General features: G+C 38.2%; 1 protein-coding gene across 5 annotated transcripts; it reads right to left on the reverse strand.

Annotated features, from left to right (window-relative positions):
• Positions 1-635: 635 nt before the first annotated feature.
• On the reverse strand, positions 636-27,598 carry LOC143418372 (nuclear GTPase SLIP-GC-like). 5 transcript variants are annotated; one of them, XM_076883171.1, is made up of 20 exons: positions 27,459-27,598; positions 27,299-27,343; positions 25,904-25,928; positions 25,602-25,688; positions 24,376-24,463; positions 19,197-19,416; positions 18,808-19,053; positions 15,398-15,604; positions 15,115-15,290; positions 14,316-14,400; positions 14,149-14,236; positions 13,885-14,006; positions 13,413-13,583; positions 13,172-13,320; positions 12,567-12,617; positions 9,729-9,828; positions 9,476-9,584; positions 3,227-3,357; positions 3,005-3,086; positions 636-2,875 (listed from the first exon to the last, which is right to left on the reverse strand). In XM_076883171.1, exons 1-20 carry the CDS (start codon positions 27,459-27,461, stop codon positions 2,811-2,813), a joined length of 2,250 nt encoding a protein of 749 aa, XP_076739286.1. In that variant the 5' UTR covers positions 27,462-27,598; the 3' UTR covers positions 636-2,810. The 5 variants fall into 5 exon arrangements, 2 of the variants coding, with proteins under 2 accessions (XP_076739286.1, XP_076739287.1); XM_076883172.1 differs by having other exon boundaries at positions 27,299-27,375; positions 27,459-27,590; XR_013098356.1 differs by lacking the exon at positions 636-2,875 and adding an exon at positions 9,186-9,228.

The raw sequence follows: 27,598 nt of genomic DNA on the forward strand, positions 1-27,598 counted from the left end.
CAAGGAGAATCCCAAAGATGTTTCCATGGAATCTCAAACCCCAGCTACTGATAAGTGACCAACAAGAAGGCCCCAGGACAAGAAATGAATAAGTTCCAGCATACCCATCAGTTTGTAATCCAGTCTTTTATCAAAACAAATCCACATAAATCCTAATTAAAACAAATTGTCCTTGTGGTATTATCTGATTATTTTAAATGTAAAACCAGTCCAGGACATTTTAAAGGCCATTTTCTCGAATTTTAACCGGCTTCAACCTACTGCAACTGTGTCCCGCATCCTCCTTTCTTCCCATTTTCTCTCTCTTGAATCTTCTTTTCTCTCCCCTTTAAATAGAAGAGCTGAAATCATCACCAATCAACTACTCCCTGTATTCATCTTCAAATAGCTGGCAGCTAGACTAGAGTGAAATGTCCACTCCCACATGGGTGTAGCCTATATCTCACACAAAAAACAAAAGCTTGCAATAATTAAAATAGAAAATAATGCATCCAATGTTTGTTGGGAGATTCTCTCTATTATTCCACCATGCCACTTTCCACTACATTACAACAAGGATGTTTTTGCATGAATATAAAACATGCCTTTTTCATGTTCATGGGATTAGAAAAAACGGTTCTTGTGACTACACATGCTTTTAAACTCAAGTTATATTTTATTATAACAGCAATACAAAAACGAAGCACATGCATACATTTAGAATTAGTATAGATTAGTAACAACAAAATTCAAAATGATATTGTAGCTTAAGTAAAAGTTGATAGTAGTTATTTGCTACCGTTTTATTAATCATATGATACTCAAAGTCTGTATTGCAGAAAAGATATATTTGTATTACAAATTGAAATTGTCATTCTTGTTCACAAGGTTAAATCCAAATACCTAAAAAAAAAAAGTACCCACCTAATGAAGCAAAACTAAACATAACATATTTAAACACAGTATAGGAAGTAAATGAAATAATTAAAATCATGAAGCTCTGGATCTTCTTTTGGTTTAGACCCTTAAAATTAAAACCACAACAGAAATACAATGCAAATATCCCTGGTTGACATGAACCAAGAATGTTTGCATCGTAATCCTTTTACCTTTTCATTTCTCTCTAATTTTCTATCTACCTCAAGTCCACAACTAATTAAAAAGCTACTACCACTACAAAAGCAAAAAAGCAATCAGATTTTAGATACAGTATTTCCATTTTGTTTTAGTTCTTTATGATTAAAACCTTGCCACTGCTGGTTTGAATTACTATCTAAATATGTCTTTATATGAAACTGTGTTGTTAAGCGATGGCATATGAACCCTGTTTCTGGGTCCAAACAAACACTGCGGCAATACTGAGAGTTAAAACTGTCTATATTCTTTCATCTTTACTAAAATTATCAGTGTGGCTGCTCTACTAAGTATGACAAAGCAGTTTAACATCCAGACATCCATGAAAACAGCATTTATGAAGTTTAACAGAGTTTGAAGATAACAGGAAGTTCGAAGTTAGCTCACTAGTTTCAACCTAAAGAAGTTATACCATATTCTGACTGAGGGATTTCTGAAAAATTAAAACGTAGAGCTCTGCTACCACTTCCGACATAAATCAAGACAGAAAACTAAACATTAGTGACCTTTATAGCGTTACTGAAGTTGGGATAGCTGGTATATGATGATGTGCTACGTCATAGGTGTCAAACTCTGGCCCGCGGGCCAAATTTGGCCCGCAGCCTAGTTACATTTGGCCCGTGAAGCCATACCAAATTATTATTAAAGCTGGCCTACTGGTATTATACAGCTAATATATATATTGTTTAGTATTAAGCTTTGCTTGTTCCATATTAAGTTTTTCAGCAAAACTTGTTTGAGTCCATAAGAAGAGATTCATTCTTAAATCTGGAGGAAGATTTTTTTTTACAATAAATATTAATGTTAGCCCGCGACCTTGTTCCAGTTTTGAATTTTGGCCCACTGTGTATTTGAGTTTGACACCCCTGTGCTACGTGGTGGCTAGCTACACAGCTATGGTTAGCATACTATAAAAACATTAGCACAGTGAAGCTGGAGGATGAACACTAACCTTCTTCCACTCGCTAAAAATTAACGCGAGGGTTCCCGATGGTTCGGGACAAATGCAATTGCATGGCAGGATGTTGTAAACTGACCAAACTTCAGTCAGGAGAACAGCTGAGATAATCCATCCACAATACGAGGTTAGTCATTAATGCACTGCTGCATGGGTTGGGCTGTAGTTATATCATAAGGTTTTAAAAAGTGCTGCCGATGAATAGGGCTAATAAAACCCAGAGACGGCAACAATGACCATCGACTTTTTTCAGGGGTTTGTTCAGATTAAATAGAACAAGATACAAAGCATGAAAACATGTTAAAACACAAGTGCCTTAATGAATTGGACCTGAAGCACAGTTTGTATCAGGAAACGGCTAATGACTTCAGATGTAAAGACTTGATTGAAAGTCAAAAGTAAGCATCAGCATAACATTCAAAGAGAGAACACAAAACAACTTGAAAAATGTGACTGAAGATATCACGGGTGACCTGAAATATCAGAAATAATTTTTTGAAATAATCAGAGAGATAAATGCTCAGCCATTGAGGACAAACAGTAAAATCCCCCTAAAATTTGCCTAAGAAGTGTTCATAAAAAATGTTCACACTAGTGTTGTTTTTGTGTTCTTCACAAAAAGTCAGCTTCACTAAAATGGAGCCGTATATACACCATGGATTTAGAGCAACTGCTGGGTGGATCAGTTCACATTATTTAGCACAAAAACATTTTATCAGTATTTACCCAGTTACATTTTTTAATGTTGACTGCTTAAAAGTTCATCATGATGTTTTGTCACTTTCTCTAGCTCTTCTGAAACATCTAAAAAAATAAATAGATAAAGGTTAAAACAAAATAAAGCATTATCATTCTGTATATATATTTATCGTTAACGATGTGGAGATAGTTAATGCTCAGTAATAATTATTTACTTTAACATATTCTGTTTACCTGGGAGTGAGTTGTTGTCAGTCCTGAGAGAAAATTCAATGGATTCTGTCATGGCTTTCTCCAGCTCCTCCAGGATGGTGCTCTAATTGAACATCAAAAATTTATTGCTTTCAGCAGAGACTAACAGGTCAAAAACAGCCAGAAAGAAAATAAAACAAGACAAAAATAGAACAGGAAAAAATAGCAACGACTACATAACATACATTTTAAAATGTGACAAACCTTTAAAGCATCCACCTTCTCCAACATGGCATTTTTTGCTTCCTCATACATTTCCTTATTTGAGCGTACATGGCTCTTGATAATGGTCTTCATATTGTGTAATTGGCCATTTCCACCACATTTTGCTGCCTCTACAACGATATAAAATTGGGCCAGAATAACTATAGGAATCATCATGATTGTTTATTTATTTATTTGTTTATTGTAAATATTCATTGTCTTTTTTGCTAAATCTCGATGCTTCTACAATGAGAGAAAAAATCAAGTAAAATGTCTATACACAATCAAGGTGAATACATTAAGAAGAAATAATTATTTCATTCTCTGCTGAATGAATAAAAGAAATTAACAGTCTCTAATTGTATGACTGTTTAATTTTAGTGGAAAGACAGAATATCAATCACAAATCTAGAAAAAACCCCCACATTATATAAAACATCTAAATTGATTTGGATGCCATCGAGTGAAATGGGTATTTGATTCCCTAAAACCCAGCCAGATCTGGTGCATGTTGCATACAGATTATAATTAATCAATTGCAAATACTTTTGATCTTAACTCATTATGTATATTAAGCACCAAAGGTGGAAAGTAACGAATTACATTTACTTGCGTTACTGTAATTGAGTAGTTTTTTTGTGTATTTATACTTTTTAAAGTCATTTTTCAAGTCGGTAATTTTACTTTTACTTAAGTATATTTTTTTAAAAAGTATTGTACTTCGCTACATTTTCAATCACACCTGTTACTGAGTAAATTAAAAGAACAAAAAAAAAACCCCAACATTGCGCTTCGGAAATACTGCAGGGAATGATGGGTAATAGAACAAACTGGCGTTGGGTCACGATAAAGATGGAGTCTGACATCGGTGGTACGGATCCAGCGAAAAAAGAAACCCTGTCGAATTCTGCTGACCCTGAACTCGAAGAAACCGATGTGAACCCCTGGCCGTATTTAAGGGACCATTTCGGCTTCAAGTGCAAGAAAGGCAACAGCTTTATTATGCAGTGTAAGCTGTGTTTGCCCAGAGAGACTGAGTTAGCAGCTTTTAAAAATTCCACATCAAACCTGCGCAAGCATGTAGAGGTAAGTTAAATGAAACTTGTACATTTATTTTAGCAAAAAGGCTGTCCTCAAGTTAATCACATTAAGTTAAGACATAAGCTGTTATTGGGCACGTTGTTGTCCACGCAACTTAAATTTTTTTTACTGGATTGGTAAATTGCCAAAAGAAAATGTGTTTACTTACATTTTTCCTGTTTGTTAATAATAATAATTTATTTTAAAAAAATAGTTAAATTAGACAGAAGACAGAAGCGGCTACTTTCTTACTCAACCCACACATGTTCACACTGCAGGCAAAAGAATAACATGTGCTATGTGCACAGAGGTGTTTTTTTCTGTTCTCAAACTGATCTCCCTGTTGGAGCTCAGTCTGGGGGGAGTTATTTTTTTCTCCTTATTTTTCCTCATGTTGTGCATTTTCCATTGTTATACCTCTCTGATCTGTCTTCCCCATGTGATGTTTGTGTAATGTATGTATGGTCAGAAGAGTAAGATTGCGCTGGCAAAGGTCAGCAGCCTTAACCCAATTTCCTTCGGGGTCAACCTTCAGGATCAATAAAGTTTTATTGAATTGAATTGAATTGCTCCTCAAAATTAACAGAGCAGGGCCAAGTTTAAAAAATTAAAACACATTTTTATAGCAGCTGCCGTACAGCTCAATTCAGTACTTGTTCTCTTATTTGACAGTTTAGAACACATTCTCATGTAAAAGAATTATATGGTTTTGACAGGTTGGTTGGTTTGGTGACCATTATCCATTTTGATGTATAGACTTGCAGTTTAACTGCCAGTGCACTTTAATTTGTAAAGTTTTTCTTTTAATTAAAAAACAACTACTTTGAGATTTATCCCATTGTCTTTTTTGCACTACTCAGAAGTAGGGATGGGTATCGAAAACCGGTTCTTGTTGAGAACCGGTTCCCACTGTTTCAATTCCTTGGAATTGTTTGCCATTTTTGCAAACGATTCCCTTATCGATTCCAGTCGCCCTGAATGACGTCACCACGTTGCGGAGCGTCATTTACCTGGCAGGAAACATGGCGGCTCAAACGCTAAAAAGTTTGGTTATACTTTACAAGAATGGATGACAACAGGGCAACTTGCAATACTTGCAAAGTAGATACTTCATTTAAGGGAGGAAACACTACGAATATGCAAAAGAATTTGCTCACAAAACACGTGATAACCTTAAATGAATGTCGTGTTTTTAATTCCGCTCCGGACTCGTGAATCTCAACCCAGCAGCAGCGGTAACGTTTGCACGTCCTCTCCCGTTAATGCGGCAGGTAAATAATCAACTAACAGTGCATATTATGTTAGTGCGATCTGCCTTATCTGCCATTACTGTGCGTTTAGGTGACCATGATGAGAGAGACAGAGTCTGGCTGGCGCTCGCTGGCAGTTCTCGCTGCAGTCTACCGGTAGCATCTCCTTTCAAGCCAGGATAGACTAATGTTACCAAGCAGTGACTCAGTTTGTGGTCAAAGGCTTGCACCCATTTGCCACAGCAGATGCCCCCGATTTTCGGTAAGTGAATGTGTTTAATTGTAGGCAGGGACATTACTGGATATTCTTGTGTAATTGCTACAGAATAATTTATGTTATACTTTGTTATTGCTACAGAAGAATATTTATTTTATTATTTTACATTTACAATTTTTTTCCCCGGGGTCCCTGTGACACCACATTGAAGAGCCATAGGCTGGATCTCTTAAGATCTCACTGCTGGGTTTGTAAGGCCATGTTACGCCTACATTTCTATCTTGTTCAAAGAGAAGATATAAAACAAAGTTCTAAGCTAATCGACCTTAGTGTTCTCCTTTTTTAAAAAGAATCGATAAGAGAATCGATAAAGAATCGAATCATTAAACAGAATCAATCGTGAAAATCTTATCAATACCCATCCCTACTCAGAAGAGGCTGTCCTCCTGCTGACAAAAAAGTAACTATGTAACTTTTACTCTGAGTACATTTTAAATGAGCTACTTTTTACTTCTACTTGAGTAAATTTTTAGACAGATAATTTTACTTGTACTTGAGTAAAATTTCAGCAAAGTAATAGTACTTTTACTTGAGTAAAATATTTTAGTACTCTTTCCACCTCTGTTAAGCACACCTGTCCACAGAATCAATTTTTTCTATTCCACTTTCTCCGTTCCTATGGACAAGACCAAAGAGCGGTCAAAGGACATCTGGGACAAGATTGTAGGCCTGCACACAGCTGGAACGAGCTACAAGGAGGTCAGCGAGAAGCTCGGTGGGAAGGTGACTATCATGGTTCGGGTGAGAGGATGTGTTTTTTCACTAAGCTGTGGTCTCCACTATGGATGGACCGATCCGATATTACGTATCAGTATTGGCCCGATACGAACTTAAATTACTGGATTGAATATCGGACAGAGATAAAAAATTTAATCCGATCCATTAACAATCACAGAAACATCTCACAAAACTTGCGACATGGCGTAACCCAGCTCATGACCTTAGCACGTCGGAGCAGTATGCATCACATTACAGAGCACCTGTGGCGTGCGAGACCTGTCGGCGGTCTGGTGGAGCATTTGGAGCCTCGCTATGCGATTCCAAATCATGGCATTTCATCTCAGAGAAAACTATCCTGGAGAAGTAAAGCAAGTGTGTAAGTTTATCTCTGAATGTTTGTAAAGCCATGTTAAGCTTAACAGCCAATATCAAGAGCGACTGTCTTTTTTTTCTCTCCCCTCCCCTCTCCTGCTGCTACTTCAATCATGAAACTGATCAATGATAAGCTGATTGGCAATTCTGTCGCAAGTCCTGTCTTTCTTGTTTGTATATCGCCCACTTTGCCCCAGAAAGAGGAAACCAGCGGATAAACAACAGCAGCATGTTTAAGCTTGATAAACTGTTGTTAGAATTTATTTAATACTACTTTCTACACCAGGATAATTTTCTACGTAGCTTATGGCTGGTAACTGTGCAGGGGCGGATATAGCAAAGTTTTGCCAGGGGGCCAGGTAGGGTATTAACAGGGAAAGGGGGGCACAAAGACATACTTTTCTTTCTTATTCTCTTTAATATGTCTAGCTTTTCATAAATAATTACATGAATCTTACAACCAAAGTTTTAATCTGATGTAAAATGTATATAAGTCCATTATAGTATATAGTAACGTAATAACTATTAAATCTAATGTACACCCTAGTAAGCTATAATACTTTTTCCCTTGGGAAGGTACCATCTGTGCAGTCTGCAATTCTGTTGAAGAAAGATGTTGAATCTATTTAATTATTGTAGAAAAATAATGCACATGCATTAAATTAAAATTGATTACGTTGATTAAACATCATGAGGTGGGGGGTGGTTCCTTATGTTTTCCCCTATGGGAGTTGGCAACCCTGTTAGTTGGGTTGGTTAATATTTCTGCTAAGTACTCTTTAGAATACCACAATAGGGAGGATGGTGTAGGTTTAAGTTTATTAGATTGATCAGTATCGCTGGACTATGAAATATTTTGCGTGTATTTTTCGCATACAGGTATAACAGAATAGCTTAAGTGTTTTGTTTTTTAAAACTTAAGTATGAACTTGCAGCAAGATATTTAAAAGTACAGTTTTATTGATTATAAAATACACTACATCGGATTCATATCGGTAGATATCCAAATTTATGATACTGGTATCGTGCCATCTCTAGTCTCCACCTCATCATCCTGCCTATTGTCCACACCTGATGGTGAATTAGTTGCCTTTACTTAAGACCAGCGCACTCAACAAGTCTTTGCCAGATCGGCTGCCAACCTGCATTAGTGTTGGGCTGGTAATGTTTCTGGAAAACTCATTGTCCCTCTGTTGCAGTGATTTAGATCAGCGGTCCCCAACCTTTTTAGCGCCACGGACCGGTTTATGCCCGACAATATTTTCACGGACCGGCCTTTAAGGTGTCGCGGATAAATACAACAAAATAAAACTAGTACCGGTACCGAAAAAAAGAAGATTTATTCATAACACACGTGAAAAGACCCAGGAAAACCGAGTAACCGATCAAAACGATAACAAAATAACGCTGAAAACCGATAAAAACCCTGAAAACCATACATTTCACACCTGAGCCTCAAGTCTTGCGGCCCGGTACCAAACGAGCCCTCTATAGCTCCCACTTCATGTTCACAACATCAAGCACCTGACTCCCACCATAGTTCGTGGTTCATGTCCAGAACTCTAAGTAAAAATGTTCTGATTGTTATTAAAGCTTTGTCATTAAGTCTAACTCAGTGCCTCTGTCTGTATCTGCATTTGGGACCACTTGGATCCTGGCTGCCCTGCTGAAGTTTTTCAGAAATGAAAGAAATATAAAACGGCCATTAACCACGCTCACTCTGAAGCTCCATGCAAAATCTTGCCTGGTGCACCAGCCCAAAACTGCAGAGGCACATGTTGATGGAAGCTTTGGGACCATAGTCACCAAGAACAGCATTAGTAACACACTAAGGTGTAATGGACTGAAGTCTTGCAGTGCTCACAAGGCCCTCCAGCTCTAGAAGACATATGCACAGGCCCATCTCAAATTTGCCAGTGAACATCTAAATGAATCAGAGAATACTTGGGAGAATATGCTGTGGTCAGATAAAACCAAAATAGAGCTCGTTGGCATTAAATTCAACCTATCATGTTTGGAGGAAGAGAAGCGTTGAGTATGACCCACAGTCAGGCATGGCAGTAGAAACATTGTACTTTGGGGCTGTTTTTCTGCTAAGGGTACAGTACAGCTTCACTACACTAAGAAGGCAATGAACAGATGGGATAATGTACAGAAAACTCTTGGACTAAAACCTGAAGCTTGGAGTTCCCAAGCTGCAGTCAAGAAATGTAGAGGATTTAAGGAGTTTCATTAAAGGTGAGTTGAGAAGATGTCTTACCGCTGTGCTTGCCAACAAAGGTTCCTTAATAAGTGATGTTTGGCTTGGGGATTAAACACATATTTCATTGAATGACATGCAAATCAATTTACAAATTTTATGTTATTTTATTTTTTCATGGATTTGTGGTTGATATTCTGTCTCTCTACATTATAATGAAACTGATATAAAATATAGGTAGTTCATTTTATTGTAATTAAAAAAAAACTTACAAGTAAAAAGTCAAATAATTACTTCCGAGAGTATATTATGAAATGTTTAAGTAGTGATACATTGACCTCCTTTCTTACCTTCATAGCATTCTTTCATCTTTGTCTCAATTGTCTCCAACAGACTGTTGTAGATCATTTTCTTTTCTATCCGGATGGTTTCGTTGAGTTTCTCCTTAATTTTTTCTTCCTTAAAAACATAAAAATGGATTAAAATGAGTTTAAAAAATCATTAAAATAAAAAAAACAAACAAAAAACAAATCAAGGCTATTTTGGGAGTATTTAGGTTCATCTGTTGACTATTCTGTTTAAAAGGAGAGTTTAGACTTTTACCTCCATCTTGAGAAAATCCAGTTGTAGTTTTAGATCTTTGCACTCAGTAGTCAGTAAATCGGTTCCAAGCGAAAATGCACTAATGGATCCATTGAATGGTCTGAAATATGTTAAATCACTTCAGAATGACAGTATTGAGATGTTTATTAAAAAAAAGATGTAACTTATACAAATGTATACCCCCCGGTCTGGGGTGCTGGCCGGGCCTTGGGAGCTTGGGTCCTGGCTGTTGTGTCGCCGGAGCAGTGGGCGGGTGGGTGCAGAGGGGCTCAGCCCCAGTGCAGGGGACCTCTGGTGCATCGGCCCTACTAGGGGGCTCTCTAACTGGTGGGGAGGTTGTTATATCTTGCAGGTGGTCTCCTCACTACAGGAGCTCACTCTGCAGGTGGGGGGAGAGATATAGGAGAGGTGGAGAATGAACTCAACCTGGGTGTCTATTGTCTTGTGTAGTTTGGGAGTTGATTGGATGACGGGGTGGGTGCAGTTTTCTCTGGGGTGGAGTCGGGTGGGCTGCCCCGGACTCTGTGGGGCTGGGCGGTGCTGCAGCTGCGGGCCCTGGTCCGGATGGGCCTGGGCCCCCTTGCCCTGGTGGGTTCCAGAGTGTGGGGGTGCCTACTGGGGTCAGCGGGGGAGCTGGCCCCAGGGAGGGGCCACTTGCCCCTCCCTTTCTTCCCTCCCCATCCTCAGCTGCCTCCCTATTCCCGCTCTACCACACCCACCCACACACGCAGGGCTTGGGGTGCAGGTATCTCACCAGGGTGCAGGGGAGGCACTCCCCCTCTGTCCCCTTCTGACCGCCTGTGCCTCAATTTTATCCTGCAACCTAGACATCCACATTACTCACACTCTCACATAACACATACATATAGGGCCTTGGGGGTGGGCACGTTTTACAGCATCCAGAGGATGGTCGGTGTACTCCAACCCACCTCTGGCGCTGGTGCCCTACCCTCAATTTTAAATGCATTTAGACACTAAAGGTTTTCGGGAAGAGCCGTGCTGCTCTCTGAGAGGAAGCTAGTACCATGCTCTCCTGAGTTTTAAATGCACTTTAGAAAAGCACACAGCAACACTACATATGAGCGGGCGTAGGGAGGTTTGAGGTCTTCACTCACCCCGGTTCTGTTAGCCATCAGGGCTGGGGGGCTGGGAGGAGGTGCTGGCTGTCAGACTGGGGTCTGGGATGCGGGGCCTCCCTACTACTGCAGATAAGGAGGTGGTCCGCTTGCCTCCACCCCAGAGAGAAGGGTTACATCTCCTGGGTCTAGGTGCGGCTTGCCCCTCTGAGGGCGGGGGTACCTGGACCTGGGATATAGAGTATGTTTGGGGAGTGCGACTGTCTGTGCAGTGTCTATTTGTGTCTGTCTACACGTTGGGTGAGTGCCGAGTATTTGGTTGTGCATATGGGGTGGGAATGCACGTCTGTGTCCGCGTGTGCCTGTTCGTCTGTGTCTATATGTCAGGTTGGGTCTTAGACTCAACCTCTCTGGGTACATCTCAGGCCCTCTAAAGTACGGAGGCCTATCTCCCCTCACCACACTCCCTGCCGGTGGCTGATGCCCTCAGACGTTGGTGTGTTGGTGGTCCTTGTCGTCTGGGGCTGGGCGCTCATGTATGTACCGGCTCACTCCTGGTGGCCAATTGGCGGGGCCAGGCGCCTGTGGCCCGTCTGGGCTCCTTCCGGGGGGTGGGATGCCCTCAGGCCTCTGGGCCTGAAGCTCGGTCCTCTCTGGCACAGCTGGCTGCCGGCAGAGCCCGCGGGCACGCCACTACAACCCCCTCTGGCCTCTGCTTCGTAGCTGCTGGGTGACCTCTCCTTTGGGGCTCTACTCAGCTCTTCCCAGGAGGGTGGCACGGTTCCCCCCCCTTTGGTGGTCCTCCTCGGGTCCTTGTACGCTGGGGCCTCTGGATATCTGGGGCCTGGATCTCCTCCATACCTGCTTCATACCCTGGTGGACGGGGCTATGGCTCCCCACACTGCCTAGCAGATCGTTACATGGAGAAACCTTCGGAATACAAGCATGCTGATCCACACAGGTGTGCACACAGGTGTACACACGGGTGTTCACAGACACGGACTACACCTTTCTTGGCTGCTGCCTCAAAGCACATTGTGCGCTGTCTATCTTGGTTGCTGCACAATATCGTTTATTATTTAGTATCTACTGTTATCTACTGCTAGCTAGTTTATTGTGATGGTGCTGTTTTTTTTATTATGTTGCTCTTTGTTGTTTGCTTTCTCTTCTGTTTTTTTTCTCCATACAGGTGATCCAGGTGTTTTGTTTGTTTTTTGTTTTTTTTCTCTCTTCCCCCCCTTCTCACCGTCTCTTCTCCCCTTTGGTTTTCTTTCTCTCCCTCTCTTTCTTTCATTCTTTCTCCCTGTCCTATCCCCCAGTCATGTCTGTCCCGTTTGTAGCAACTGAAAATAAAATAAATTCATACTTATAATAAAGGTCAATCAAATGGACCAATATGCCAAGGCCATGATGATCCACTTGGTAAAATAAATCCGCTTGGCATCTTTCTTGGCCTTAAGACAACAATTCTGATGGCTAAAGATCCAAACGGGACACAAAAAACAAAAAAAACAAATGTATATGTATATTTTTGTGTAATAGTACTAGTAAGTATTTTGTTTTTTCTCCATGCTTGAAAGATGGACAAGTTTTAAGCCCATATTAGGTCCTTCTTTTTTCTGTTTTTTGTATTGTACTTGTATGCTAAACACCAAAGAAATGGACAAAGACTTTGAGGTTAAACAAAACTAAATGCAAATAAGACTAGATAAATAAGAATAATTTAACTTAAAATGTGTGTTTGCGTGTAGTGTATATTTACTTGTATGTAACTGCAGGATTGATTCGTATAGTGTCAGACCAGGAGGCACACCTGATGGGAGAGAAAACAAGGGGAAAATTTTAAAAAAGTGCCAAAATAATCATATTGTTGTTACAGGCATTATTCTTTCCATCATCATCATCACAACTCCAAATAAATCAGGCAGGAAAAGTACTGTCACGCACAACAGTATAGTGAGGAGAGAACACATGTTGGATGGGTGGCAAGGTTAGTCATGGCACTTGAACAATATATAAATATGGATATGTATATATTTTTTTAATTTTCTTTGAATCAAGAATAAATGTACATCACGTAGGTATAAATTTTGTGCCCAGTTTTAAACCAAATTTTGAGTTGTTGTCTTAATTCTTATTGTCTGTAGATATTTTCCTTTGTTTAATTTTGGTTTCTTTATGAGTCTTGTCACGATCCCTGTAGGGAGCTTCCTCAAAAGGGTTGATCCCTTCAAAATTAGGATTAGGGGTAACAGTTTAATAAACCATATTATTATCTACCATTTATAGTACCATTGTTAACACTATGATCATCTTTTCCATTAATAAAAAGAAATTGAAGAAGGTATAAATATACAGGATTCTTACGGGAAGATCTTGCTGAATTTTTCATCAATGCTGTTAGTCAGGCATGAAGCTAATTCCACGTTGAAGTTTATTTCTTTCCTTGTTTTGTGGACGCCACCTCCCAAAACAACAGACTTTAATGTCCTGTGAAAACCACGGCCATCCTCTTTCTGAAACAAAACAGAAAACAAATTCCTGAACATAAGGCCATTTGAAAGGCAAAATAAGTAGTTTTAATGCAGTCTTTAAAATAAATACATACGTCCAATAACTTCGTCAATTTTTTTTCATCTTCTTTTTTGGAGTTTTCAACCCCCTTGCTAAGGCATTTTTCAAAGGTCTTGTAGACCTCTTCTATTTCTTTCTTGATTTGTTCATATTTGCATCCCAGGGTGTTTTTAAGTTCTGCACACACATTTTCGTTTTTATCACCCTGAAAATAAAAACATAATAGAAAAACAAAATTATAAATGCCAATACCTGATGGAAAATGCAGTTCTAGATTCAGTGTCAGTAAACTTATTTTAAGGTTTTTTGTTTTGTTCTTTTAGAAAAAAGTAAATAAAAAATACAAAAGCTTTCAGTGAAAAAAAAAAAAAAAAAAAAAAAAAAATATATATATATATATATATATATATATATATATATATATATATATATATATATATCACTTATTAACCTTTGCTTTTGATAGGTAATACAAATAGAAGAATTTTATTACTTGAGTATCTTACTGCTTTTTTGTGTTTGGCATCTTGAATCAGAGACAGAATCGTAAAAGCTCCAGACACATAATTTTTTGTCTCTGAGTGAAGGTTGTTGAGCTCTTTCAGAAGTTTTTGAAGTTTGGGTATTTCTGTTGATAATAATTGAATAATTCATTTTAACATTAATTGTAATAAAAATAGCCATTATTTGAAATTAAACTAGACTACAACAGCAGCATTTGATATCTGCTTTATGTCTAGTACATGCTCATATCAGGGAACTTCACCTACCAGTTTCTTCTGGATCTAGATGCTCTTTTTCTAGGAACTCACGGGAGCTCACTGTGAACACTTCGAAACAGTTATCACTGAAGGGTTTCTGGAGAAAATTGAATACATTTTAAAGCTTTCTTGCTATTGTTTTTGGGTTAGATTTTCACTCTACCTATAAAACTCACCTTCTTATTTTTTATTTTTTGCTTTACTTGTTCCTTGGCTTGTGTGTTTCTTTTAACTATGAGTTTATGGACTTCACCTGGCAAACTATAAGAATACATGTGTGTTACCCAGCATTAAATCACTGAGAGAAATGCCAGCACATTCTTGTTGGTCATTGATATACTATTTTTCCTAAAACTTTATAGACCCTGTACAAAGGCTATCATGCCACTGTCTGCCTCCATGCCTCTTTCTTCACTTTTTTCTCTTTTACCGCTCATTGCTCTCCAGCTGTTCCTCACCCTTGTCTTTCTTTCTCTCACTGAGTGTAATGGGAAGGCCACTATGAGGTTTTGGTGGCATGACCCCAGTCAGCTCTTGGCTGGTACACCTGCCTCCAATCTATGTACTGTGGACTGTCTGTTGCAGTTAGTCAAACTCAAAAAATCTCTGTTTTCTATGTCCTGGGCTCCCCTCAGTTAGCCAGACAGTCTGTTGCATATCTCTGTCACTCTCTTTGAATCAAACTTTCCCTTTGTAATCCATTCTCTGAGATTTTTTTAAGGAAATGTTTCCCTGCACTGCCATTGCTAACTTAACTCTCTTCTTGCCAAGGAATTCTCCACCCACTGGTTCAATAAATGTGCTAAACTTGTACCTGCCTCTGAGTCTGCTCAGTATTAATATTCATGTTTTTGAGATTTGTCTCATCTTTAAGGAATTACCCTGCACCTAGATACAACATGCTTTACTATCTAATTTCTTTTCTTCTTCTTCTTTTTTTTTTTTTTTAAATTCTTGACATCTTAATTTACTTACCGGCCATGTGAAATTCCAGTTACATCAGACTTGGAGCAAATAAAGCAAATACGCTGGCACTCGCCACCATTTCCAATGAACCTACTGACACGGCTCAAGATTTTCCAGGCTGTCTCTTGAGATGCTGCTCTTTTAATCTCAGTCACAATCCACACAACGCAACAATCACCAACAATCTGAAATGGAATAATAGTCATATTAACAATTAATCGTTAATCATCAATTCTTGACAAGATGTCATTTCTGGTTCAAGATAACAAAGCAGTAAAAGTGAATAAATGACCCTTTTCCACATTTCATCTCTGCTCTTGTTACAGTCACCACTTCCAGGAAGGTCCACAAGTGTGACATGCTGGAGAAGATCCTTGTTTGGCACCTTGACAGTCACACACTTCACTATTGGCCAATAGTACCTCTTTCCTTTTTTGCTCTGAGAAGGTAAAGGGCTATTCATTGTGTATGGGGTAAGTTTGCCAGATAAGTCCATAGCCTGCAATAAAAAAAGACATGAATGTATAGTGCCCCTTCAACATCACAATAACCAGGCTAACTGGTTAGAAATCCTGTAGAAATCCCAGAGAATGTCAGAGTGTTAGTATTTTTCAACAACAGGTCCTGAAACTATGTCAATAATCAAGTACTGCACTAATTGTAATGAAGATTTAGTTTCTGAAATTGAGTATGAGTTTCCAAATGCAGAGCACCACTGTAACTTAACCCAACACTTATCACCTTGAATTGTTTAAATATCCTGTCTAGGAAGTAAACCAGATTTTGCACAGCCAATGCTATCGTCAAGATAACGTCATAGTGATAATTTCCAATAATAAAACAGTCAAACAAAAATCTTCACTTAATAAACATTCCTTTTCTAATGCTGTTAGAGTCAAATTGTTGAATGTTGTCATTGTGTTTCTTAAATTTGTAAAGTCTTAGTTTAAACTGTGTGATCAACGACATTCCTTTGTCCCCCTCCCCAGCCTGTTAAGGGTTGGGGGGGGGGGGGGGGGGGGGGGGAAGCTGTAGTGTTTTATCACAGATACATCCCATGTGAAGGTTCTGTTTGATGTTTGGTAAGCTTCCTGCCCTTTTATGGCTTCACCTGTGTTGTGTATGGTGAACCAATACAGGAATTGAGCCTTAAATTGGGTGTGGGGGAGATTACCCTCTTTATGACCAAGGATGTTGTTAAAAACAGTTGTGATCAGGAGGACACACACACACGTGCTTACACATACACACACACATAGTGCCTTATCTTTGTAACCAAGGGAGGTTTTACAGTGGGAGGTGCTTGTGTCGTGTTATGTTGTGTAAATTGTAATGGAAATAAAAAGGCTACGAGGAGGGCTGCTCTTTGAAGGACTTGGACCAAGAAGGACTGACCAAGCTTCCCTCGTTAGCGAGTAAAGGACTGGTTGAAGATGTATTGTGTTGTTTTCGTTCTTCATGAGGAATAAGTCTCTAAACTAGTGGGGCCTGTGGAAACACAGACTCAACAAATGCCAGTGTGGTATATCATGATTATTGTGGGAGGTTGACCAGTCTGATTACAGTACACAGCAAATTCAAAAGTGTTAGATTTTTTGGTGTTAATAGTCTCCTTGCAAAAGTAGAGTTAATTTTACTCTAAGCAGAGTCACATTCTTTTAATGTAACTCTGAGGTGTAAAATGATAGTAGTTAAAATCGAGTGTTAAAAATGAGTGTTTCTCTGTCAAATCTGGAGGTGTTAAAATGGAAACATTAACTCTTGACCTCTTAACTCTGAACTCTTAGAGGGGCTATGACACCAACAGAGTAAATTCACAGACTCCGCCCCCAGCACGGCTCCAATCGAAGCTGAAGTGAAGCCGTTTCAGAACATTTTGCTCTACATATTTGAGTTGTTTGCCATGCTTGGTAAGTCATTTTTTCAAAGATTGTTTCAATTGTTATTATGAGCTTTTACTTCTGTGGCTCTTTGGAGTTGAGACAAAGCTGTGTGAAAGGCATTAGCCATGTTGCTCGCTGATAGCATAATATTCTGTTTTAGCTAGCTGAAAGGTATTGTTTGCGGGCAAATACCACAGCCTTGAAAAAAGCTTGCATGTGAATTTTCAGTCAAACGTTTGGTCAAATACACCTAAAACAATGTCTAGAATGTGAAATGTTGGTATAATGGTGCTACTTGAAGCCTGAAAACGATCGCCCATAAAATAAAATAAAAAACGAGCAAACAGCAGTAGCAGACGACCTGACTGGGTTCTACGTTAGCATAGATCCCTCCAGAGTTTTGTGCACACGGTTTAGGTAAAAATGAAAAAGGTTGAGGTTTTACATTTAGTTCAGTATTACCTGTTGCCTGTGTCTTTGTCTTTTGGGAAAATACTTTACACAAGTAATGGCTCAAAGAGGATTCCTTTTTTTTTTTTACTGTGCTGCAATTGTTTACTGGATTATTTGTGCCATTAATTGGTGTCAACTAATTTTTATTCGGTCTCCGCACAGGATATGCTTGTGAAGATGGAATATGGGGGAGAGCAGAAGTGCGCTGAAGTTCCACAAAGGGATGAATGAAGGACATGCATATTGTATTGAAGAAATAAGTGATGAGAATGCTGTTATTTGCATTTACCATGTCAGACCTTTTGATAAACAAAATTCTAATGAAAGTGAGAACATGTATACTGTTACATCTTTCAGAAAATGTTTTGAAATTGTGGTGCACAGTTCAGAATAAATGTTTTTCAAAAACCATTGCATCTTTTTAGTAAATGTTTATTTCCAAAAGAAATTTCTAGAAGTTCAGAACAGTAAAATTCCCGCTTTTTAGAATGAATTAGAAGATAACTCTTACGTAGTTAAACTAAAATGCTCTTTGAGAGTTAATATATAAACTCTTAACACCAAGTGTTAAATTATCAACTCCAGACAGATTTGGTGTTTAACACTAAATCAGAGTTAACGTACCAACTCTCCAAAAAGAGTTAAATTAACACTCTCTGGTGTGGACCCATATAGACACTTTAATAGTGTTGAAATCAAATCCGACAGTGTTAATTTGGACATGCTGGATTAGCTGTGTAGAGATTTAAAAATAGGTTCTTATGTGCATATACACTTTTAGTATAATTTCTAAACTGTTTAATCCACAAGACTCTAGAAGTCAAAAGCAAAGTAAAATTAAGTGATGTTTAAAAGTGATTTTAGAAAAAGCTGTCAAAAAACACTGAACATTAATGGAGTAAAATAAATTAGATATATGAAAAGTCACAGAAAATAAAACAGAAAATGAAATTGCTAGTACTAGCCAAACAAAATCAAGTTAAAGCACAAGGTAAAATAATTACTTTAAGAACAGTAAATATATACATATTATCTAATAACTAACTTTGAGGGTTTGGGCAGATAGAAACTGGCTCTGTTGTTTTTTGTTTGTTTTTGGATTTTTTGTTTGCTGGTTTATTTTCTCTGTGTGCTCTCAGGGCAGAGGTGAGGTATACACCCAGTTGCATTGGATCCCCCTCAATAAGACAGCATACCTAAGAGGTAGTCCGTGGGGCAGTTCTTCACCTGATTATTAGCTTATTAGCCTCCTAACTGAGTTCTATGTTATAAATGATTTTTATCTGTGATTCCTCCAGTTATCTGACTATAGGGAGAGAGATAGATAGAGAGAGAAAGAGAGAGACAGAGAGAATTTTTGACTTACAGTTTTACATGTGAAAGTCTTCGTCCCAGACTTAAGAAGTTCATGAATGTCACTGAAACATTTTTTCTCCGTTAGGTCTTTAGATGAATTTTTTTTCCATTCTTCTCCGTACAGTGCTGACAGTTTGTTCTCAATGTAATCATTACTGTCATCATCATCATCATCATCATCATCATCATCAGCTGTTTCTTCATTGTTTTTATCTCCAGCTGACTGAAGCAAATACCACAACTCATCGTTCCACTCCTAAAATACAACAACAATAATAATAACACTGGTTTTATTAAATAGAATTTATTGCAACTACAAACTGTCTTTTTGCAGTCGTAATGAGGCTCTTGGATTAGCATATTAATTAGCTCCAAGTAACAATAAACATATGACTTTACCTCTGTTTTAAGGAACTCAATGAGTGCCTGATACTTGTCGTCCACTGAGGCCTCCACCTTTATGATGACTGAGGTGCATGCACTGGTACATTCATCAGAAGAGGGCAAAAGATTTTCCTCATCAATGATTGCATTTATCAAAGAGGATTTTCCTGCCCCGGTTTCACCAAAAACACCGATTTGTACCCTCTTGTCTTTGTCCAATTCTGTTATTTTTTTCCTAAAGAACAAGAATAAACATGGGTTAATCAAATCAAATAAATACATCAAAAATGTAAATATCAATGTAATAACTAATTTTAAAATGTATATAGTAGAATAATAGCTATGCTTATAATGTGAAAACAATTGCAAAAACGTTCATGAGAAAAAAAACAATTTGTAATAGTATAGAAATATTTTGGTAACAGTATGAAAAACTGCTACAAGTAAAATTGCATTAGCTGTGCAGTATTTGGAATTTGGAGTAGTGCCTTAGTAGTAGGGATGGGTATTGATAAGATTTTAACGATTCCGATTCCATTTTCGATTCTGTTTAACGATTCGATTCTTTATCGATTCTCTTATCGATTCTTTTTTTTTTTTTAAAAAAGGAGAACACTAAGGTCGATTAGCTCAGAGCTTTGTTTTATATCTTCTCTTTGAACAAGATAGAAATTTAGGAGTAACGTGGCCTTACAAACCCAACAGTGAGATCTTGAGAGATCCAGCCTACGGCTCTTCAATGGGGTGTCACAGGGTCCCCAGGAAAAAAAAAATTGTAAATGTAAAATAATAAAATAAATATTCTTGTGAGACATATCACATATTGACGGGGTCGGGTTATGTTAAAAAGTATAAATTGTTATACTTTGTTCATTGGTTCAAAGGTACCCCACACTTCTTTTTTTGTTTGCTTGTTTGTTCTGGTGTATTTTTCATTTGAACTGTTACTCTGCCAGAGTACTCATATTTACAAGATGGCATTGAACGCCCCATTGGTGTATCAGGAAAACTATTTTGTACGTATGTTCCTTGAAGGGGATTGAAGTCGTTCTTTTTTCCACCGCAGCGAAGGGCTAGGAGTAGGAGAGGAGCTGCTGTATGTTTTTGTTATCGAATCGATCTGATTGTGAAATAAAGCATATGCAGTGAGAAAGCAACTCCAGGAGTCATCCCTGCCTTAAAGCTGCAACATTCTTCTGTAGCAATAACAAAGTATAACATAAATTGTTCTGTGGCAATTACACAAGAATATCCAGTAATGTCCCTGCCCACAATTAAACACATTCACTTACCAAAAATCGGGGGCATCTGCTGTGGCAAATGGGTGCAAGCCTTTGACCACAAACTTAGACACTGCTCGGTGACATTAGTCTATCCTGGCCTGAAAGGAGACGCTACCGGTAGACTGCAGCGAGAACTGCCAGCGAGCGCCAGCCAGACTCTGTCTGTCTCTCTCATCATGGTCACCTACATGTACAGTAATGGCAGGTCTTGTAATAAGGCAGATTGCGCTAACATAATATGCACTGTTAGTTGATTATTTACCTGCCGCATTAACGGGAGAGGACGTGCAAACGTTAGCGCTGCTGCTGGGTTGAGAGTCACGAGTCCGGAGCGGAATTAAAAACGCGTGTCATCGCGTGTTTTGTGAGCAAATGCGTTTGCATATTCGTAGTGTTTCCTCCCTTAAATGAAATATCTACTTTGCAAGTTGCCCTGTTGTCATCGGTTCTCATAAAGTATAATCAAACTTTTGAGCGTTTGAGCCGCTTAGGCGCCATGTTTCCTGCCAGGTAAATGACGCCCCGCAACGTGGTGACGTCATGAATCGATAAGGGAATCGTTTGCAAAAATGGCAAACGATTCCAAGGAATTGAAACAGTGGGAACCGGTTCTCAACAAGAACCGGTTTTCGATACCCATCCCTACTTAATAGCCTGTTAACAATAAGGTAATTAAATTTATATGTTAAATTTTTTATTTGGATACTATAAGCACATTATAATGCTGAAATAATCATTAATAATTCATTTGTATTTGGTAATAATGGCAATAAAATAGTAATTAACTGTAATGATGTAAATCAGGGGTTTCAAACTCCAGGCCTCGAGGGCCGGTGTCCTGCAGGTTTTAGATCTCAACCTGGGTCAACACACCTGAATCACATGATTAGTTCAGGCCTCTGGAGACTTGTGTTGGACCAAGGGCAGGATCTCTAACCTGCAGGACACCAGCCCTCGAGGCCTGGAGTTCGACACCTGTGATGTAAATATTATGTGCTGTGGTTTGTCTGTAGTAGTTTCTTGCCCATAAAACAGGGCTTCAAATATGAAATGAAACTGTTTCTATGTAACAGTTTTTAAAATTAAAAAAAACATTGTCAGTTTTACTGATGATAGCTTCATGTTTAACCATAGAGGCATTAGACTGAAATAAAATGTATCCACCAACTTGTGGTCTTTTTTGTTAGAACAGGACTTAAACACACACAAACAAACTTTATTTGTCACATAATTGTAGAGAGTACAACATGTAGTTAAATGCTCACGTCCGAACTGCGGACAGGCTGCGAATGTAGCCGCGCCATTCCGGGGCTTGGTTTTTTAGCATAGGGGGTCTAGCCAGGACCCTTACTGGATACCAGGTGGGAAACAAACTTGTGACTCCCACTTTAAAGGTGTGTTTTGTCTATTTGATTAATAAATAATTTTGATGGACAAACGTTCCTTGTTTAAACTTTTTCTTGTGACTTCTTCATGTTTTTTCTTGATGTTTTTTTTATCTATAGATAAAAGAATACACTATATATATTATACAACTGTCAGAATTAATAATTTAAGATTGTCATTTGTGCTAAGATATATACAACCATACTTTTATGTGTCTTAATATGGTTGTCATTATGTAAAAAGAGCTAGATCAGCTTTAGTTCCATTGCTTGTATGTGTGCTGATTAAAATACTAATGTAGCTTTGTGCAGACTGAGGATCAGTCTCAATGCTATAATTTTCCATTATAGCTTTAGAAACCAGAGTGTTCTCTTCTATTAAAGTGCAAGATTTCACACCTTTAAATGTTCATTTGAGATATGACCTGTTGCAAGTTCCTGTTTTTATAGTTTAGCGAGATGCTCACTTCTGCTGTTCCTGCATGACACACTCTGTAAGAGGGCAACTGGAGAGATTAATATCATGCTTTGTATGGTGTCAGGATGTCTCACACACACACACACACACACACACACACACACACACACACACACACACACACACACACACACACACACACACACACTGTGATGGCTGCACTTACAGCCACACAGTGGTAATACCCACCATGTTAGTGTAGAGGCTTATAAGTAACATTGCATTCACATGTCTTTCTTTAAATATAGGAATTAATTTACAGGACAATAAATAACTGGTTTTGGTTTAGAGTTAATTCACATATCCACATAACACTGCATTCTAAAATAAGTGCGCACATTTTAGTTTACACTGTTATGTATGATTAATTTTTTGTTTTCTGAGTTACCTTAGTTGCAGCTGTTCCAGTCCCTTGATTAAGGAGCCAAGAGGTGGAAAAGGGGCGGAGCGAGCTTTAAAGGAAGACTACAAATTGGTTCACGCCATAACTCAGGACCATGGGGAGGAATTGGAGTTCATTATGTTTGGTTTAGTTAGGTTTTGTGTGTTTTACCCCTTCTCCTGTTTTTGTGGGCTGATCAGCCACTATTTAAGTTTCCCCTTTGTCTCGTTAAGTTAGGTCAGTTTGTTTGAGTTGTCAACTTTGAGTAGAGTTCTGTTATTTTGACCTCTTTTATGGGCCCAAGATTTTGATTCTTTTTGCATGATTTAACCAATTATGTTTTTTGGGTTAAATAAAAAATAATTTCTTTGGACTTTAACCTGTGCCTAAGTTTCTTTCACTGATCGGTCCATCACACACACACACACACACACACACACACACACACACACACACACACACACACACACACACACACACACATGCACGCACACAGGTGTATGCTTTGCTCACACACACATGCCTGCTTAAAACTGTCACATGGTTAACTGAATTGTGTTTAACCTCTGTTGTCAATAAAACAGTGAGCCGGACGGAGAGGAGTGTGAGTTGCTTGGACAGGTGAGTGGCAACACTGCCCTCCGTGAAGCTCCCCTTGCAAGTGAAATGGACACTAGTGTCTGTGTGGCTGCTTTCAGTAACAGCTTCTGTTTACCAGCAGGGTTGAGTTAAACCCAACACAACACAATTTTATATTAGGTTTGGAGAATGCTTTTGCTTTGAGATCCCTTTCCTTCACGTGAAATGTAATTAACAGTGGACAGGTACATTTATATATAATATACTATAACTTATATCTATATGTGTAGTATATTTCTTATGCAGGTGTCAGACCTGGGGTTAGAATTGCTTATAAACTGGTTTTTATTTATGAAAAAGTATATAACATTCTACTTGAATTAACTTATAGACATTCTTTGTTTAAATGCAAAAACATATTAATGTAAAATCACTGTTAATGTACAAATATCTTACATAAAATTATTCAGAACGTAATCATGTGAAATCCAGTTTTAACTCACTGGGTAAGTCACCTATTGCAATGTTCAACTGTTTCGATTTAATGAGAACTGGAAAAACTACAACAAACACACAAAAATAAACATTAGATTCACTACACTACAAAAATAATGAGATATACAGTAGTATGAGCTCAGCATTGTAAAAAAAAAAATAGTATCATAGTATATGTAAAAACATTCACTGTTAATTTATTATTGCGTTACAAATTAATGTCCCTATATTAAAATGTTTAATTTCAAATACTGCACACAATATTGTTAAATATTTCTACACTATTTCAGTTAGTTTTGCCTCATGGGTTTTGGGAAATGTTTTTCCACTTACTAGTCTTTGCTTTTATTAAGTTACATAAATTCAAATCTTTTATTTTATCACTATTCTATAAGGGAAAAGTCTAGATGCTGGTGTCATTGAATAAAACTTGATTACCACTAAAACATAAAGTGTTACAGCTATTCTATTGTTTGTTTGTTTTTTATTATTTTGTTTTGTTGCCAATTTCAGGGAAACTTTTGAACAAAGTAACAACAACCTCTTAGGGAATGATTCATCTAACATAGAATATACACAAGTTTATACTCACTTTAGGAAAGCACTTAGTTCATTTTGATCTTGTAGTCTTGCCGTGACCTCTTCCATAATGCCTTTAATATTAGGCAGTATCACTGCTTCTGTCAATGTAAAAGTAAAAGATTAGAAACCAGTGGAAGATGTGAGGTGCCATTGTTTAGAGCAGGGGTCTCAAACTCAAATGAGCCGTGGGCCACTTCTGGTACCGTCATCTCATTGGAGGGCCACTTTAGTGTCCAAGTAGTACAAAAAACCAAACACGAAAACACCCTCTAATATTTTCCTAAAATGTAGTGTTTTGTTTGTTTTATTTAATTCCAAATATTGTGTAACAAGACAAAATTGTAAACATGAATGAATTTTTTTTCTCACTCTTAACTATCTGAAGCCTTTCAGTTTAAGTTTCATTTGTCATATGCAAGTTAGCACAGGGTCAACATTGCAATGAAATGTATTTGACGAGCAGAAGACAGTCACTCAGCAGTATAGTACAGTATAGTAGAGTAGTTTCATTGAACTACCAAATAAACAGCTCTTTCTGGCCAGACACATGGAAGCACTTTTGCTACAATTTTGTTTGTATTTAACAAAATAAAAATGCAGGTATAAGCATACACATTAGTTTTCGACTGCAAGTGAAAATTGTTTTCTTTCCAAATAAACCTCTCACTGAACTAACACAGCTCTCAACATGTTTGCGCTCTCTTGTTACCTCGGCCAGGTCCGCGGCTCCGAACCTTGGTAAGGAGACCTCTGGCTTATACTTTGGGTTCCATGTCGGGCTCGTAGCTGGGAACTAGCTTTACTGTCTGGGTCAACTTTGCTAGCGAGAGACAGAAAGAGGCACTGAAAGGCTGCTCCAGCAGAACTTTATTGTTTCGGAGGAAAACACGAAAACAGTGTACAGTCGAGTCTTAATAGCTTACTGGGCTCATCAGGCACTCTTTTTGGGACTCATCAGACTCATCAGACTTTCCTTTTTCTCCCTCCCTCAAGCTCACACTGCGGGAGGGGCGGTCCCACACGTTCTCCCTGCAGCAAGGACTACACCGCCCATGAGGCTACAGTCTTAAAGCGCCAAGCATGTAACGCTCTGCCGTCGTGTTAAATCATTTTTCGTATAATAATTAAAAAAAAAACAATTTCTTCATATCAATATGCAAGTAGAGGTGACGTGGGCCGCAAATGGCCCGCGGGCCGTGAGTTTGAGACCCCTGGTTTAGAGAAAAACTAAAATACCTGAGTTTTTTCCTGGTGTAGACACACGCTGTTGTTTAGCTGCTGGCTGCTTGCTAGATTTGCCCTGAGGATTGGGCTTCCTCTTTCCTATGTGGATTTAAAACAACAACGAGGACGACGATGACAACAAATAATAAATAAATATTAAAAATACAAAAAAAAAGAGAAGAATGCATTGAAACTTTCAGTAATGAAACGTGTTGTCAGCAGATTTATTTAGTCCAAACAAAAATATTACTGCCTTGAAAACTTGGATGAATTTTAGATCAACAAAACTAATTAACACTGTACATGTATCTCACCTTTATTAGATGTGGATGGGAAAACCTGAGGACAAACATAAACATTTGACTTTTAAACAGTATAGAAAAAACACATTAGTCTTTAAAAATTGTGAGGCGTTTAATAAATCCCTACCTCATGCTCTGAAATGTAAAATTTCAATCCAATCTGTGATGAAATTGTCAAAATTCTGATTTTCAATTTATAAAATCAGCTTTTTGCTTTTCAGTAAAAACTGTATTAAAATTTGTTAGACTTCAGTTACCCCTGTACAGGAGGTCTGGACCCACTCTCCATCTAACGGGTCAGAGTCTTTATATCACTATGGGTATTTTATTAGGTGAACTGAGACTGGTTTAAGACGGCAGTGAGGAGGACTCGCTTAACTTCTAACTGCTTTAATCCAGGCGCCCACCCTGCACATCCTCTGACTCTGGGTACCCACCAGCAACCCTTAGTGAGACCCAATTGACAGCCACATGTTGAAGGCAGCTCTCATCTAGATCTATGGCACTTGTTATTTGCTAAGTATATTTTAGAGACCCGGACAGACGGTCCCAAGGGTGTGTTATTTATTAATTGACTAGAATAACCCATAAGAACTCTAAACTGTTATCAAAGTATAACCTTTTAATCTTGGATGAGAACCATACAACGAATGTCCACAAATTTAACTGCAGATAGGAATTTTATTTAAGCAAGATTTTAGCAGGGTCAGCTCAATTACAACACTTAAAATCACTTCATACTTAACCATCCTACAATACTGTACTCTCTCTATCCTGTTGCTAAATATCTACGACTTTGTTTGCAGTGGGTTTTGGAAAGGAAGAAAGACCATCCTGGCCACGGATAAAATCATCTTCCTCCTGGGCTGGAAGGAATCCAACTTTAAGAAATTGTGCAACCCTGTACAGGGCTCCCTGACTTCCTCTTCTCGACTCCAGTTTAGGTCAGAAAACAATGAGCAGGAAATCCAAATTCTATCATCAAATTTATACATTTCCTGTTGTGTTCTTTTCTGACAGTTCCTCTTTTTACCACACCCAAACGGTCACGGTCTAATTTCCTCATTATGTAATCACTTAAACACTGAGATTAAAAATACAGACAAAATAATTTCTCAGGATGTATTTCTTTTTAACTCCAATTCATTTTCAATATTCAATACATTATTCTTATGACTCTGTGTCATTATTCTTATGACACAGAGTCATTATTCTTGGTTTTACCACCCATGGAGTTATACCAGGGAATCTCACACTCATCTGACAAATTAAATTGAACATGCCTTACCTTGTCCTGTTTCCTTTAAAAAACTCTTCAGGGCAAGACCATGTAAAATGTTCAGATTTTGAATGTGTAATCTATGTTACAGATAATATGAAATCAGAATAAAACTGCATTGAACTTACTTGAGTTGCAAAACTGTCCATTTCCTGACTTGTGTATTGTTCTTCCTAGCAAAATGGAGACAGTTTCAAATCCATAACTGTATAAAATGTATAAATTCTAGTAAATTATTTTTTCAAAATTATAGTTTTCAATAATACATAGTTTTTAGTGTGTGAATACCATGATAACTTTGAAGTCAGCAGCAAGGTGCCAATCAGTAACACGTAGTAAAAACAAAAATAAGGCAAAGTCCAAATTCAAGCTGGAATGGATGAAGCCCAAAGGAGTTGTCACGGCCGATCAGGGGATTTGTATGTGTT

The sequence above is a fragment of the Maylandia zebra genome, linkage group LG4, assembly GCF_041146795.1.
Source record: "Maylandia zebra isolate NMK-2024a linkage group LG4, Mzebra_GT3a, whole genome shotgun sequence".
NCBI classification, from domain to species: Eukaryota; Metazoa; Chordata; class Actinopteri; order Cichliformes; family Cichlidae; genus Maylandia; species Maylandia zebra.